Source organism: Eretmochelys imbricata, chromosome 1 (assembly GCF_965152235.1).
Source record: "Eretmochelys imbricata isolate rEreImb1 chromosome 1, rEreImb1.hap1, whole genome shotgun sequence".
NCBI classification, from domain to species: domain Eukaryota; kingdom Metazoa; phylum Chordata; order Testudines; family Cheloniidae; genus Eretmochelys; species Eretmochelys imbricata.
In genome coordinates this window covers 251,587,349-251,599,082 of record NC_135572.1, presented here as the reverse complement: position 1 = coordinate 251,599,082, position 11,734 = coordinate 251,587,349, and the positions used below count along the sequence as shown (strand labels likewise).

At 46.3% G+C, this 11,734-nt stretch overlaps 1 protein-coding gene across 3 annotated transcripts in view; it reads left to right on the top strand.

The window, feature by feature from the left end:
* The first annotated feature begins 541 nt into the window (after positions 1-541).
* TMTC1 (transmembrane O-mannosyltransferase targeting cadherins 1) overlaps positions 542-11,734 on the top strand; it is a 172,703-nt gene continuing 161,510 nt past the window's right edge. For all 3 annotated transcript variants that reach the window (XM_077827630.1, XM_077827624.1, XM_077827617.1), the window contains exon 1: positions 542-1,034. In XM_077827630.1, coding sequence (XP_077683756.1) covers positions 673-1,034 — 362 coding nt within the window. In that variant the 5' untranslated portion in view covers positions 542-672. The remainder of the gene's footprint in view (positions 1,035-11,734) is intronic.

The following is an 11,734-nucleotide window of genomic DNA, read 5'->3' as shown; positions in this document are numbered from 1 at the left end:
TGCGGAAGCTGATACCGGACAGTGCTGTGCTCTGCCCAGGGAGGGGCACGGGAGAAGGTCCTTACAGAGCTAGGTAAAGTGGTAAAAAGATCAAGAAGGGGGCAGCATATCTAAAGGTTAGGGGATGGGACCGGGACGTATCTGAGGCAGGTTCTAGTCCCAGTTCCGCTGATTTGCTGCGTGACCATGGTGCCTGCCCCGGGCCGTGTCTCCGTTTCCCCATCAATAAAATGGGGGTAAGGATAGGAAGGTGCTGTACAGAGCACTGTTTGGGAAGCTCAAACGTTGTCTCCCTCCCCACGCAGGGCAGGCGGGCTGAGGCGGCTGCTGCTTTTCCTTGGCAGGCTGCCGCTGCTTTCCCCCCGCCCCCGGAGAGGGGGGCATCCAGCGGGCAGCTGAGGCCGGGGCCCCTCCCCGGCAGCCGCTCCCCGGAGAACTCAGGTGGCGGGCTGGGGGGAGCGCAGCAAGGAGCATGCGTGCTGGGACGGGGGGAGGGGGGAGGCGGCGGCTGTTTATTTGCAGCGGGGCAGGCGGAGCCGCGGCAGAGCGCGAGCAGCCAGCAGCGGCTCGGGCTCCTGCCTGCCCCGGCGGCACCATGCTAGCGGCGCTGTCCGCCCGCGCCCGGCAGGAGGAGGAGGATGCCCCGCGCCCGCGAGGAGCCAGCCCAGCAGGATGGTGACAGCCTCCGCCAGCGGCAGGAGCCGGGACCGAGCGCCGCTGCAGCCGCCGTCCCCGCCTTCTTCTCCTGTCCCCGCAGCCGGGGCTGCTGCTGCTGCTGCCGCCGCCGCTGCTCCAGCCCGGCCCGGCAGCTCCCTGGCCGCGGCGCTGCTGCTGGCCGGGCTGTGCGCCCTGTGCTACGGCAGCTCTCTGCGGGGCGAGTTCGTGCACGACGACGTGTGGGCGATCGTCAACAACCCGGACGTGCGGGCGGCGGCCCCCTGGGCGGGCGTCTTCGCCAACGACTTCTGGGGCAAGGGTATGGCCGAGAACACCAGCCACAAGTCCTACCGCCCCCTCTGCGTCCTCACCTTCAAGTAAGTGCCCCGGCCCGGCCGGGCGGCCACTGCGCCCTCCCGGCGCGCCCGTGCCCAGCTGCAGCCTGGCGCCTCCTGCTGGCTCCCGGGGCGCGCGAGGGAGCCCTGTGGAGCCGTGGCCCCGCTCCCGGCCAGCCCCGGGCTAGGGGGTGGGCAGAGGCGCGCCCGGGGTTAACCCCGGGGGCTTTGAGATTGCGGAGTGCGGCGGCCTTAGCCCTGGCGGCGCCAGCGGGATGGGAGCAGGCGGGTTAGCCGCGCATCCCCCGGCGACTCGCGGGGTGCAGCCGCCAGGGCGCCCCGAGTGGAGGGAGGGCTGGTGGCTGCACCCAGCTGGCAGGTTTCCCCGTGTGTGTGGGGGGGGTATATAGGGGAAAGGGGAGGTTACTTGGCGGGGTGGGCCAGCGCGGGGGCGCCTGTGGGTCCGCACTGGGTGGTGGAGGAGGAAGCGAAGGGCTTTTCGAGGCTTGCACCCCAGCGAGCGAGCCGCGGGCTGTGCGTGCCCCTCCTGGGTGCAGTGCTCCCCACGGCGCTGGCTGGCCCGAGGGCGCGGGACGGTCGAAGCCCGCCGTGCCCCGTGGGGCAGAGGGCGAGGCGGGGTTCTGGGGCACCAGAGCTGCCCGCCCTGGCCCGGGCATGTTTGGGGCTGGGAGGCGAGCTTCGTGAGTCAGCGTTTCTGAAGGGAACTCGCGAGCAGTGCAGACCCCGGTGGGGTGGGGTGGGGAGAGAGGAGCCTAGCGGGCTGCCTTCGCGTCAGCACCGGGGCCGCTGCCTCAGGTTGTGCCCGGGGCTCTGGCTTCTCCAGTCCGACTGGGGAGCGCTCAGAGGGGGAAACGCTGGGTTGGCATCAGAATCTGTCTGTGGGGAGGGGACTCGTTCTCTCCGAAAGGCAGGCAGCTCTAGGGGAACAGCTGTCTGGTGCACCTGCCAAGAAACCCTGAAGTTCCTGCAAAAGCTATGTGGCTTGTTGGGTCCACAGCATCTGCAAAAACCCCCACCGGTTATTCCTTGTTGGTTGGCTTTGTGATCATTCAAGAAGGATAGAAGAAAAACGTTTAGGAAGTGCTTTGTCTCTGAAATGATCATTTAAATGTTAAAAGAAAAGGAGTACTTGTGGCACAAATTCGTTAGTCTCTAAGGTGCGCACAAGTACTCCTTTCCTTTTTGCGAATATGGACTAACACGGCTGCTACTCTGAAACCTGTCATTTAAATGTTCTAATTCCTGTTCAACCCTCCCTTTAAAGAAACCAAGCCAACTCTAGTGCCTTTTTGAAATCTCCTTTTCTGCAGTAAGAACAGGGACTTAACATTTGTCTACTGATCACTTTCAGCTACACTTCTGAGAGAAATATATTAGCAACACTTTTTAAAAGAACCATACTTCTAGGGTCTGCCTTAAATATACTACTACATTTCTTACTGTCTGACAGCTGCAGCTTTCACCTCAGTCACTGACTTCAGACTCAGACAGCTATTCTGCATTAGACGGCCCTTATGCATGACATGCAGAATAGGCAGGGAACGTTTTCTGTTAGAAAAGAAAGAAGACAAGTTGGGCAGCAGCTGGAAAGTAACTGACAGTTGTGCCCCGCTAATCTGGAAGGGAAAGCTGCCCCACTTTTTAAAAAGGATAGCAGATGGAGTTAGTATAGTGCATGTAATTCATGTCCTTCTGGTTATCTTACTCCTTTTTTTACTGTGTTTTGATTAAACCCTTGATAATATAAAATATTTGATATATTGTAGTAAATAAAACGCATTTTAAAATTGAGGGTCATGAACTTTCAGTATTGCTATGAGAAGACTTATGGGTCACACTTTAAGGTTTTGTTTATAAATAATTTATAAGCATGTTCAGACATAAGCAGTATGTGCTATCGATGGCTATAAGCACATAAGTGGAAGGTATTATACATGGTTATAATCAATTTGTTGACCTGTTGGACTCTAAAAAATAATTACAGGATCAAATAATCATTTATAAAAAATCTGCATGAATTGGCTGAAAATGGAACCTTAATATAAAGTGAGACCCATTAATGAATACAAAATTTCTTATTTTTATTTATAAAAAGCTGGGAGTGTTCTTGGTGTTTTACAGGCAGGTCTGAAGATAAGAACCCTGCCTTGAAGAGGCGCACTGGCTTTGCATAGGCAAAACCATTTCTACATGGATCCCCATTGACTTCTTTGGTGGCAGGATCAGCATACAAGGATCTGATGGCAGCATAAGGCCTAAATTATATGAGATAATTAGTGAAGTGCTTTTGAACTTTAACAAAGTACCTGAAATGAAATGTTTCAGTATGCATTTTTTTCTTTGCATCTGAACCAGCGTTTGCTTATACTGTTTAATTTAAAACATATTTAGGATGAAATCATGCTTGATTTAGCTATGCAGGTAGTTCTTTTGGCAGTTAGTTGGACTAGTTTTGTTTGCAGGATTTGATACTGAAGTATATTCATTTCAAAGTGTTTACTATACAGTTTTAATTTGATCGGTACCTGGGCTGGTTGTTGGATTGGGAAGGAATCATTTTACTTCTTTGATACTCTGACTGCAGAGTGAAGACTAATTCAACTCAAAGGTCTAAGTAGCCTCTGTGGGACCTTTGTGGTCCCCCTCCCCCCCACCATTGCCAGCAGTAGGGGAAGAGGAGGTTGACGGGATCTGAGCAGAAGTGGGTCATCTGGCCCCACTTCCTGAAAACTGTGCATACAGGACTCTCACCAAGTGGTACTCCACTCCAAGTGTGGAATGCATGCTCCCTGCATAAACATCCAGTCTCCCCCTTGCTCTGCAGAACATCACTGGTTCCACTGCGTAGAGGCACACTTTCCCTCTGGAGCAAGGGGTGGATTTGCCCTACTGGCAATAAAATGCTTGATAGCAATGGACCTTTTTAGCAAAATGGAAATGAAAACAGCATCCTAATACACTTTCCAGAGATGAGAGCACTTAGGATGCTTAAGAAAATGGTGCATTGTGAGTATTTGCAGATTAGATTGAAGTTGGAATGTAATGGCTGAGCTATCTATTCAGCCACACTATGTTGTCTAAGTGAAGATCAAGGGGTTTTAACAGTAGCCAGACCCTGTGTGAGGCACCATTCGTTATTCTCCTCTGGAATAAAGTTATATTTCCAACCATGGAATTTGTTCTATTTGTTCTGTGCACACAATTCAGAGACCCTATGGATTTTGGATTATGTTATAGCAAGATTCAAAAGAAACTTTTTGGGATTATATCTGCAACTCTTATCATAATATACCAAGGACATTTTATTCTCTCTCTTTTTCATCCTTTAATAGCCATGCCTTTTTGTAGCTATGAAATCAAGAGGAACAATTCAGGATGCCCTATAGACTTTGAATTGATACTGGAATGAAGTGTATGACAGCGACTGCCATGTTCTGAAAATGATTTTGCTTGAACCCCGCCCCCCCCGCATCCATTAGAAGAATTTTAAAAGGAGAGTCCTTAACACAAAACCAAGCAGTTAAAAATGTCAAACAAGTTCAGAAAGACTAAAATAAAAGATTTTAAAATAAAAATCTTTAATTTCAGAATACAGTTAAGTTACAGATTAATAAATACATATGGATATAATTTATTCTGTGTGTGCTCTCAATATGAACAATGAGAGGAAAGTTGAATGGCCTAGATTATTAGAACCTTGAGCTAAAAGTAAAATATTCACACTCTGGGTGCATTTTTTTGTGTCTGGACATGAGCAAGCCAAAAAACCCACAACCCCCACAAGAAAAAAAAAACAACAACCAAGCCTGCCCGCAGCCCACCCCATCCGGAATGTAAGTTCTTGGCCTTTTTTTTTTTTTTTAAAAGAGGTTACTTAGCTGAAATATACTATAGTTCATTCTCTCCCTCTCTTTCCTGCCTTAAAAACAAATAAACAACCAAAACAGTATAATGTGTTCAAATAAGTGTGTGTGGGTGTGTATAATTTCCTAACAGCCAGTCCTTCAATTCATCCTGGGCTCTTAGAAAGCACCCAGCTTAAATATGTTATGCCTTGTCACTGGTAACAGAGGTTCTGTAGACCAGTTATGTCCTCAGTGACACTTAGGTTACACCCTTGCTTCTCATGTATTTGCACAATGTTGCTGATTTGGAACTTCGTAAACAATACTGTTGGATGTGAAAGACAAAATAAAATCCTCAGCTCACTCTCTCTTAACTGTTTGTTCTGCAAGGCCAGTAACCAAAAAAAATCCAGTAAAAACTTGCTTTTGTCACTCAGATGGCTTATGACTGAGACAGCAAATCTGTGGAGTAATAAGGTAACACTTTTATATAGTCGTCAGAGTAGAACTGTTCTTTAAGGAGCAGCACTAACAAGCTTGGAAAGAACTCTCTTCTAAATTCAAGAGATAAAAAAACAAGTTTCAAAGGACATTAAATAGATGTCATCCTGTTTTAATTTTGGTTTGGTGAACACAGCCTGTAAGGAAAACGAAAGGCATGCCCCTAAAGTCCATTTGAAATCCCATTAAACCAACGAAAGGCTCACCCTTTCACAAGATGGAGAGGGACACAGAAATCAACAGATTATTTGGGACAAAAGATCGGGGGAAAAAAAGAGATTGGAGGTGCATTCACAGGGTCAAAAAAAAAGGTTCCAGAGGGGGACACTCAGCAGAGAAACCTCAAAACACCCATTTCTCTTAGGAGTTAGCGGAACTCTTCTTAGATGCATGAAGGGAACAGAAAAGGGCCCTGCAATTGCAGACAACCCCCTGTCCTGCTTCTTCTTCCTGGCCATCTTGGCTAATGCCAGGAGGAGATAGACAAGGAAGTCATGGGACTTTCTGGATCCATGGATGAGGAGATGGACAGCCTTGGAGACTGACATTTTCTTCCCACAGAACTGGTGTAGAAGAAGGCAGTAGTGCATGCTTCCTTCACACCAATGTTCCTTTACCCTGACTTAGAGTGATCACTTCCTTAGAAGAGCAGTTAAATCTTTGCTCATTCATTCACTGGTCTTTCTGCTGAGATGCACCAACAAAAAGGCTAGTAGTGGTGGCTTTTGGGACATGGACACTTGGGAGTTAGACTGAGAACATCATCTCTTTTCACAAAGAGAACTGTATTTGCTGTCAGCAACAGCTAGGAAGGTGTGATCCAAGGCCCACTGAAGTCAATGGAAAGATTCCCATTGACTAAAATTTCCTTTGGATCAGACCTTTAGCAACTATGAACCTCTGGGTTAGATTTAAACAAGAGGTAAGATGTTCAATAATCCATTATCAGCCCCTGCCACTGTCCAGTCATCTACAAGTAAACCCTTCTGTTTTCCAGGTGGATAGGTGGGGACAATGGCAGTGGGGTGGACTTTAAGGTTAAGGAGTTAAAAATAAAATAAAAATGGAGTCCCCAGATTTGATTTGATTTTGTTTTACCTTTGTAACAATGTATTATTGTGTTACAGTTTGACGCCACACAGTGAGCTGTAATTTATAACGCTAAATACTCAGGCTCCCAGATATGATGTCTTGCTGTACAATCATTTCATAGCAGTGCTACTACACTTAGGATTATGTCCGTGTTCTCTTTACACATCCTATTTCGGATGTTTTTAATTTGACCATAAAAATCAGTTTCTGTACTGAAACTTATTATACAAGACCTGAAACGGATGCACATTTTAAACTATTGTTCACCAAATACATATATATTTAAGAATGTCCATTCTGAGTCAGCCCAAAGGTCCATCTAGCCCAGTATCCTGTCTTCCGATCACGGTCGATGCCAGGATCCCAGAGGGAATGAACAGAACAGGTAATCATCAAGTGATCCATCCCCTGTCACTCATTCCCAGCTTCTGGCAAACAGAGGCTAGGGACACCATCCCTGCCCATCCTGGCTAATAGCCATTGATGGACCTATCCTCCATTATTTATCTAGTTCTTTTTTGAACTTTGTTATAATCTTGGCCTTCATAAAATCCTTTGTTAAAGAGTTCCACAGATTGACTGTGCATTGTGTGAAGAAATACTTCCCTTTGTTTGTTTTAAACCTGCTGCCTTTTAACCTAATTTGGTGACCAGTGTTCCCTCTAATTTTTCTCACCCATGTGCGGAATGAATTTTGTTATGTGCACCAATATGTAGGTGATGTGTGACACATCACCTTCGTATCAGTGCACATAACAAAATTCATGTGGTGGGGGTGGGGCTAAGGGGTTCGGAGTGTGTGTGGGGGGGGTAAGGGCTCTGGCTGGGGGTACAGGCTCTGGGGCAGGGCTGAGGATGAGGGGTTTGAGGTGCAGGAGGGTGCTCTGGGGCTACGGTGGGGAAAGAGGATTCCCCCCAGATCTCTCTCCTCACAGCAGCACCTGGACTGGCGGGGAGAGGTGCCTTTCCCGGCAGTGGCAGCTCTGGGGTTGGGGCCGTGGGATAGGCGCCCCTCCCCTGGCTGTGGCAGGTCCGGGGCTGAGTTGGGGATGTGGGAGGGTCGCCCCTTCCCCGGCCACAGCAGGTCCCGTCTGGGTGGGTTCAGGCTGCTGCATGACCACACAGCTTACAGGGAACTAAGTTGGTGACCCCTAGCTCTTGTGTTATGAGAGGAAAGTGAACCAGAGTGGAGTGTTTAATATTTAGTAGCAGATATTTGGTGCTGTCTTCATTTATTTCCTTCTTTTCCTTAGGAGGCTCAGCTTTGGACCAATCTTTCCTCCCAGCTGGAGGAGCCCTGTCAATGCTTTCTGAGTACATTAAAATGAATTATGATTGGTGGCGTGATTGTCTAATGGCATTTCTTTGCATTCGGCCTCCTGTGTTTTGGACTGTTATGCCAAGGCTGCTTTTCCCCCCTTTTAGTTTGTCTGGCTCTCACTTGTTACACTCTCACCACCAAGCTGAGACTAGACGTCAGAGCTGAAAGATTATGTAATAAGTTATTTCAAATTCAGTTAAAAATTCTAACGTTAATCTGGTTTGAAGTCTACCACTGATCATGCAGAATAACTCCAGTGTAATCTTCACTAGTGCTGTTGCTGATGACTGATCACTGTGATTGTGTCCTTTGAACATGTTTTGATCCTGATCTTCTTTCAAGTGAGTAGACAAGTAGCCTGATGGGGCTGGAAAGCATCTACTTTTGGAAATCTCTCTACCAGTGCAGTGATACGTCCTGAAAGGTAGAGAGCCTTTTGGTTAACAGCTTTGCTATACATAAATGTCCACAGCCATTTGTTGTGGTTTTGATCTTATTTAAGAAAAATTTTAGAGGTAGCTTCTGATGTGTGTTGTTGCCGCCTTCTTCATAGTTCAACACTTCTATAAAGTGTTCTACTGTATTGTCAATTTGTACATTGCCACAATGGGTCAGTTTTTTTAATTGCTAGGCCACTGTGTGAAGTCAAAACTTGAAACCATGTGAATGTTGGTTGCATTAGTTTGGTGAATGTCAAAAACCGTCCAAAGTTTCTATTGTTTTTGTCTGTGAAGACCCAGAAATATTTGCACATTCATATTTGTCACTCCTGATGAACCATACCTCCATAGCTTAGTAGAAACTTCTGTTCTTCTTCCCTAAAACAGAGCAGAGGTGAAGGGGAAAGTGTTGTTTCCATTGGAGTACAAATTTCAGTACCTGTCTGGTATATGGTAGGTGTTACATTCGAAGAGGATCAGTGGCGGCCTCCAGTTATAAAAGGCTGAAAATGTGGTGGTGAAGAAGCCCTTTGGGGCTTACACTCCACTACACTCAAAGTAGAATAGCACTAAGGAATTACTAGTACAGAGTGTTCTACACTAGAAAAAGGATATCTGTCTTCCAACAATAGTGCAACTGCATCAGTGCTGGCCACAGTGTATATGCTAGTAGGGCTTGGGCATTTTTTGGTTACTGTGGGTTTTCATGGCATGCTGGAGGAAAATATTTGAACCCTGTCTAGTTAACACTTTTTAACAGTTGTTAGCATTGGTGCAGCTGGATCACTGTTGGCATACAGGTGCACACTTTTTTTTAGTATATGGTAGATGCATTCATAGAGTTCACTCAACAGGTTCCACTTTATAGTATAGTGAAATCTTGCAGTAGCATGCCTCGTTGGCATTTTCAGATATAATTTCATGATTCATGTGAAAATGTAAAGAAAATGGAAAACCAGAAAAAGCTTAATTGCTCAGTTGGCCTCCCGTTACATTAATTTGTAGAAATATATAAAAGCCTGCATCTAAATCTCCGTCTCTCCAAGATTTGTAATGAACTTTGGGATCCTATAACTGAGAATTTTCATTAGGAATTATTTGCTGTAACAAATTATCATCATTCTGCTATGCATTTCTACTTCATACAGTGTTGTATTTTTGTCAGTCTGTTGAAAATAATAAAACAGATTAAACTAAACACAGGCTGTCCAGGGAAAATAACAAGGTCCATAAAAACACACACTCTCCAATTATGGTTTACAATATCTTTAAATCATGAGAGTTTTATAAAAAAGAAAAAGTGGAGTGGGTATTTGTGTGTCTAAATGGATTAAAAAGCACTATGTAAGTGCCAAGTGGTGTTAGTGCTTATATATGACAAAACTAACTTTGAGTTTTCTCAAACAAATTCCATTTTTAAGTCACTCTCATGGCATGATTAGTCCTGTTAGTTCTGTGTCAAAAAAAGCTAATCTGCTGAATTCTATTTAACTTTGGAATGTTTCATGGCGATCAAGGCTGAACACTGAGGTCAAAAGTTATGAGCAAGTAGAGGGCTATGCAGATTTTTCTGTTTTTCCCCATGAAGGAAGGAGATGAACAGTAGGATTCATGTGCCTTCATCATTCTGCATGGGAAAGAATACCTTTTCCTGAGGGCTAGACTGTGCTCTTACCTATTCAGCTCGACAGGGCCATAAGGACAAAGGTCCATCCTACACCATACAGTAACATGGTGAGCTGTAACTTACAAGGCTCACTTACATGATAAGGGATCCTTTTGAAACTGTCCCCAAACCAAAGGGATACACCCTCTTTAATGATGTTCTTGAACAGATCTTATTACACTAACAAATCAAGGAATTTCAAAATTAAATGCTTTTTTCTTTTCCTTCTGTACATGGGTTTGGCCATGGTTTCTGAGCAGTGTGTGACGCTATGAACTATATATGATGCAATACTTAGACACAAAGGGATGAGTTGAGGCCAGAGTCTCTGCTTCAGCATGGAATTATCTTGGAGCTCAGGTCTCCTTGGTGAGGGAATACCCACACTGGAGAGTTCCTACTCATGAATTTTCCAGTGAGTTCTCCCATTAGGGATGGGGTGGGTGGCCATTTCCCCCATAGAAGATTCTAGCAGTTACACCTCCTCATACTTGTGGATTGACCCCCCCACCCCCAATCTCCTGGAGGCCCTTTGTTCTTGAACTGCTGTTCACCAGTACCTGGATGGCATAATCCCCCACCTGACAGTCACCTTTGAACCTCCTTCGAATTGCAGAATGGGTAGCCATGTAAACTATTGCAGTCTTTAGCTGTGATTCTTCTTCCATTTAGTAGACTGGCAAAGCACCCATTGACTTCAGTGGTGAAGGATCAAGCCGTATATTGTCAGTAACTTCCAGTGAGTTCTCCTATGTATTTCTTCAAGAGGGGAGAAGAATTAGTCAGAGCTTTGCCAGATGAGCTGCTCTACTCCAGAACCCCAGGGACAGGTGATCACAGAGATCCTATACAGGGTCTTCTGCAGGGTGGGAGGGATGATACCATGGTTGTGGTACTCTTTCTGTGTATCCTCTCTCCAGATGTGCTCCCTTCTGCATGTGGCAGCAGCCTGGGGGACCCTTGTTTTTTATCATCTTAAATTTACCTATAGGTTCTATACAGCTAAATAGCCTAATCTGAAAAGGGCTATTTTCCTTTGGTGGTGGTTGTATAATGCCTGTTCCCTTCCCTGGGGGTGGGGGTCACTTACTCCATGCAGCTTATCATCATTGGAATGCCATTAGGGGACACGTTCCTTGGCTGATGAGGAAAAATGGAGAGGATCTGGTTGGCCCGAAGACACCGCTTCCTTATTGGAGTCCCCTTACAGAGCTCAGCCAAGGAGAAGCCAGGGTTGGGGAGCTATCTTTCTAAAATATATGCTTTAGCTCAACCATAGAAGTTATAGTCTTGATGTAGGAATTCTGCTGAGTCAGGTTCTCTGGCTTGTGATGTGCAGGATGGTCAGACTCTTAGACCCTAATGTTCTTTCCTAGCTTAAAAAAAATCTATGGAAGTATGACATGAAATCAAAGGTTTCTCAGTTGAAGGCCAGTCTACAATTGGCTAAGTCAGAGAGAAACCCTCAGACACCTGTATGCTACTGTTGATTGGGGGTTTCCAGGTGCTTCTTTCCATTAAGCTGGGGGTGGAGAGCCCCTAATTTCAACTGGAAGTTAATTTCAGAGGACTCCAAGGATCTGTCTTTTGTTTTAACCCTCCCTCACTTTTCTCTCCCACTTGTTGAGCTATGCACAGTGGATACTTAATAGTGTAGTAATGCCTAATGCCAAAAGTGAAGAGAGGACTGGACAGAGGCTAGGGTCTGGTGGGTTGCGAGGGGAGGCACTTTTGTCAATTTCCCCATTCCTACTCTGCAGCACTCTGCTGTGGAGTTTTTTGGCTTTACGTAGGAGGTTGCCCTTACCCGTGGACAGTAGGTGACCCTACTGTGTAGCCTTGTGAAGCTTGCATGG